Source organism: Papaver somniferum, chromosome 8 (assembly GCF_003573695.1).
Source record: "Papaver somniferum cultivar HN1 chromosome 8, ASM357369v1, whole genome shotgun sequence".
Classification (NCBI taxonomy): Eukaryota; Viridiplantae; Streptophyta; class Magnoliopsida; order Ranunculales; family Papaveraceae; genus Papaver; species Papaver somniferum.
The window spans coordinates 46,190,308-46,195,225 of record NC_039365.1 but is presented as its reverse complement, the minus strand read 5'-3'; the positions used below and the strand labels follow the sequence as shown (position 1 = coordinate 46,195,225).

At 35.7% G+C, this 4,918-nt stretch overlaps 1 protein-coding gene across 1 annotated transcript; it reads right to left on the bottom strand.

The window, feature by feature from the left end:
• Positions 1-1,029: 1,029 nt before the first annotated feature.
• On the bottom strand, positions 1,030-3,796 carry LOC113306890 (radial spoke head 10 homolog B-like). Its single transcript, XM_026555811.1, has 3 exons — positions 2,705-3,796; positions 1,880-2,108; positions 1,030-1,400 (listed from the first exon to the last, which is right to left on the bottom strand). Exons 1-3 carry the CDS (start codon positions 3,604-3,606, stop codon positions 1,233-1,235), a joined length of 1,299 nt encoding a protein of 432 aa, XP_026411596.1. The 5' UTR covers positions 3,607-3,796; the 3' UTR covers positions 1,030-1,232.
• Positions 3,797-4,918: the final 1,122 nt, after the last annotated feature.

The window sequence follows — 4,918 nt, the reverse complement described above, 5'->3', positions numbered from 1 at the left end:
CGCAATTCGCAAACTATGATGTTAAAAGTTGCAAAAGGTGTAGCATGTGAGATCAAAGCCAATGGTAATGGGGATGCAATAACCCTCTGTTATTCAAATCTTACCTTTAAAAAGTAGGGAAGAATGTCTGAAAAGGGCTAGAGAAGCTACTATAGTTTTTGCAACTCGCTCCCACGGCTCCACTGGTTGAAAATTAAAAAAGTTCGTTTAACAACTAAATTTAAATCACAAATAAAATGTGGAAATTTTGTTTAACAACACACTAAAGCTCGCAAACTCTCTTTCTTTTCCAAATGCAGCTGAAGAGTGGTTGAAAGGAAGAACCTAGATAGGATGAAAAGTCAGAGAGATGTAGAGATTAGTATTTGTTTATACTCTAAAGATCATAAGATTTGTAGTTTACTTAAACAAAATCAAACTTAGAAAAAGCAGTCAAACAGTAAACATAATTATATTAAAACAGTTGCCTTTCGGTTAAACCTATCAGATCTATACGCCTGCATCATGCACCCTGCATATGCATCAAAGGGGAAAAGTGGGGCAAAAAACTTAACTTTTTAGATTAGACTCAAATTTTGAGTTTTGGCGCTATTATGTTTAAGGGGATCACAGAATTTGGTCCCTGACATATTCGCATATCGTGTTTCTTTTTGCAATATTTGGTACATGTTTTCGGGATACAGTATATGGATGCAATTTCAGTTTGTTAAAACAAAAAAGAGAACGGGGAAGAATAAAGTTACTATGCACTCACCGGTTGCTCACACTGTCCCATGTGCTTCCGGAAATAGTTTAAGTTTAAAAACATTGCCAACCCGACACTGTCCACCATGCTTAGTACAAATCATTAACCTGGACCATCTGTTATTAGCCTAATTAAAGTATTCACCTAATTATGTACTGCATCTTTCAATGAATGAAAGGACGGCACTAGCCGTTGAATCCCAAATCTAGGTCTGGCTGCTAATTTAATCCACAAGAAGCTAGTACAAGATAACATCGAAGAGAAATAATTTGGAAATCGAAACAGATCTTGAAAACTTAGCTTTCATTGATATAGATAAGATTTACATTAGGCTTTATGTACATGTTACAAGGTGACCTTAGATATCAAACCTCTTTCTCTCTCTCTGACACTCCGGTGTGAGCTTTTATTTACCCCGGGTGAGGGAGAAACTCACTGAATACATATTTAGAAAATTTACAGTGTAAAAGTTGGAAGTTGTTATTTCCTAAACTTCGCCGGTGTCGCAAAATTTACCGTCCATTCTGTTTTGAACAGCTTTGATGGCAGCAACTCTTGCTGCAGTGGCAGCTCTATTTGCAGCCGTGACCACCTTGTTCACTTGTTCATCCACCCTAGGAAGATGAATGGCATTCTCTGCCGCTTTCCTAGCTGCCTGAAATTTTAAGACAACAGTAGTTTTTGATGTTATAACCAAATTATGAATGAAATTCATCAAGAAAAGAAGAAGTCACATATTACTAAGTAAAATGGTAAAACTTGCAAAGCCCTGCCTAGAGAGAAACAAATTGGCTTTGTACTTTAAATCAAATTATAAGAAACACACTAATGCATTTCAACGGAAAACACATAGTCTACCCACACCCATTTGAACCCTAAAATCCAGCAAAGAGGACACCCGCATTAAAACTCCACTCTTATAATGCGTTCTACTGACAACACAGAACTCATGTTTCTTGAAATCAACTTTGAAGTTTAAAGCGAACAAAAAATATATCTAGCACCATCACTAATGATTTGTAAATACATACTATATGTAAGTCCTCGATTTGGTTGCCCTTAATGAATATGGTAATTTAAGTGCCCAAAACCAGATTACACACTAAATTAAGAGTTCAACAAATGAATTAGTACCTGAACTGCGCGGAGAACTGTGTCAGTTAATTGAGGTGGGGGGCTTTTGAGAACACCAGAATCCCACTCCCCACATTTAGATTCCCCATTCCGGAAGGTGTAAACACCGAATCCCTGCTTCCTGCCTTCATGCCAGGACCCCTCATAGCAGTGCCCATTGGCAAAGTGATATACTCCAAATCCATGTATCTTATCTCCAAAATACTCTCCTGAGTACCTATCTCCATTCCTGCATTATAGTTCAGTTTTCCAATCAGTATATCAATTTCACTCTCTACCACCGGTTAAAAGTAAAAAAAATGCAAAGTTCTTCTGTATGAATTATGAAACAGGACTTCTCTTAGAAACACTTCTGATCCAAATTAGCAAGAGAGACCATCAACCAGGCACCAGCCAATTAACATCTCCATGTAAATCATTTTGCATTGTACAAATTATAGTAAGAAACCATAGTTGTACCAAATTTAGCTTGTTTATACAGCTTCACCAGTTGTGGACAATAGGGGACAACTACTTAATACTGAACAGACTTGTTCATATCGAACTAAATTCCTTATTGCTTGATACTACACCATTTTGTATTCAACTAAAATTTCTTCATTTCTCTCACAAGTACAAAGTACAGTTTCAACTTTCGAAGTTAACAATCAAAACAAATCAAGAAACACACATAAATTACGAACCAACATGACATTTTCAGCAGTTTCATCAATCAAAATGCATCACAAAATCAATAGACATACCTAAAGAAATGCAACATGAAGTAATAAAAAGTAAGAAAAAAAAATTCAATAAAACAGTTCCAGTAAGTAAATATAATAGTACCTGAAATGATAACAACCGAAACCATGTTTAACGCCACACTTGAATTCACCAATATAACAACTAGCATCAGAACAAGTTTGAACACCAATTCCATGACTTTGTCCATTAACCCATTCACCAGCATAACTATCACCTGTATAAAACTTATAAACTCCAAATCCATGTCTCAAACCTTGTCGATACTGACCTCTATACCTACTCCCCCTAGCCCAGCTTTCAATTCCATATCCATCATACCTCCCATCTATCCAGTCTCCTTCATATCTTCCATTAATAAAATAATTATACACTCCACTTCCATTACTCTTCCCTTGATGGAATTCACCTTCATAAAAATCTCCATTACTGTAAAATTCAACCCCTTCTCTTATAATTCTCTTGTCTTTCACATCCCAAGACGGCGAATTTGACGAAGACGAACACGAAGAATAACTTCCTCCACCACCGCCAATAAACCACTGAACTGATTCGCCGCCACTACTCTTTGAAAACCCTCTATTATTTCTACTCCTTTCATCCCATAACTGTTTAAGAAAAGATGAACCTTTTCTTTTTCTCACCACAAAAATCCCAAAACCAACGAAACCCATTACTAATAAAAAGTTTCCTGAAGTTGGTAATTCCTTATTTTTCAGATAAATCAAGGAAAACAGGAACAATAATGTTAGGGTTATCAACGCTAGTGATTGAAATAAGAAACGGTTTATTGATGAACCATTAGTATAATTACTACTAAACCCACTTCTACAATTATTAGATTTGTGAGGTTTTTCCTCATCTGATGCAACGGAATCATTATCTTCTTCGTAAATTGATGAAAGTGAATGAATTGAAGATCTAATCGTTGGTGATGATCTTAGTAGAGATGATTGTGATCTTGTTAACTTCTTCTGACCGTCCATTTTTTGTCGTTTTAGGTTCTACTTACCTAGAGATACTAGTATTTCTTATGTTGTTGATGAGGATGAAGAAGAAGCTCGTCTGTGACATCGGGAGATGCGTAGGATAAGCAGAGTGAGGAGGTGCGTAAGTTAGCGACTTAAGAGGAGAGAGACGGAGAGAGAAGTTGTTTTCTCATTGGGAAGAAAAATGAGAGAAGAGAAGAGAAGAGGCGCTGATATAGGAAAAGGAAGCGATATTTCCAACGGACCGGTTCCTTTTAACTATAACCGTTGATTTTTATCGGATGATTAATAATGTGATTTACTTTAATCTTGCACTGTAATAATGGTTTTGTAGCCGTTTGATTGGAAATTACCGGGTATGAAGGGAAGTTATGGTCGTAGTTTATTTTTAGATTCGGCCCTTTTTTGCTTGGGCATCAAGGACTCCGGAGGCACGTGTAACGAAATTATTTTATTTATTTTCTCATTTTAATTTTTTGTTTTAAATAAATTGCTTCGGCGTTAAGGACTCTACAACATTGTTTAGTTCTAATTAGATGGGAGATTTTGCAACTAACAGTATTTACAGCATTTTCTTACCCAGTAAGTAAGTAAAGGCCGAAATTATTTGAATTTCTTTTTCCTTTTTCTTTTTGGTCCATTTTTTATTTTTTTTTGTTTTTTTTGCGAGGAGTCTACAAAATGCAATTTATCGCTTGTTAAGGCGTTAGATAACTTATCCGACTTATACATATGGACATATGTCAAATTCTAACTTCTTTTACCAATGAATTCGCGGCTGAGTTATGTTTCACGTTGATGTGCTGCTGACATTGGACTAGTAGTGGGAGGTTCTTTAATGTTTATTCATATTGTGTGATTGGGCTCCCCATCTGCCATGCATGGCGGATTAGAAGTTTTAATTTTTATAATGTCTTATAACTACTTGCAATACGTTAGTATCCTAGCTGGTTATAATGGGTTGTCAGACAATCAAAAAATTGCATGTAGAAGAAACCAGACTTCTGCACAAAGAGTCGAAAATGTTCATTGCAATCCAACTGCAAAGTTAACAAATTCCTTCAGATCAGCCGAACAAAAGAAAAACACAGATCCCATGTAATAGTTTTCTTCTTTCATTGATGCATCTGAGAATAATATCCAGTCCATGCCTAAACATCTTTTAAAGAATAAGTTGCTAAAGGTTTTTGTGGAAGTTGCTGAGTTATTAGGGGTGTTTTAGTAATATAAGTATTTGGAATGGATTGAAAGTTATTTTGTATTTTCTTAATAAAAATAATTAGTGAGCGTAATTTTCTCAAAATGAACA

What these genes read in the sequence shown, in the direction of transcription:
- LOC113306890 (XM_026555811.1), bottom strand. Translation starts at nt 3,606, where the DNA reads ATGGACGGTCAGAAGAAGTTAACAAGATCACAATCATCTCTACTAAGA. An exon ending in TTCGGTTGTTATCATTTCAG is followed by an intron (nt 2,109 to 2,704) that starts GTACTATTATAT and finishes ACTATAATGCAG; the next exon opens with GAATGGAGATAGGTACTCAG. An exon ending in CAGTTCTCCGCGCAGTTCAG is followed by an intron (nt 1,401 to 1,879) that starts GTACTAATTCAT and finishes TTAAAATTTCAG; the next exon opens with GCAGCTAGGAAAGCGGCAGA.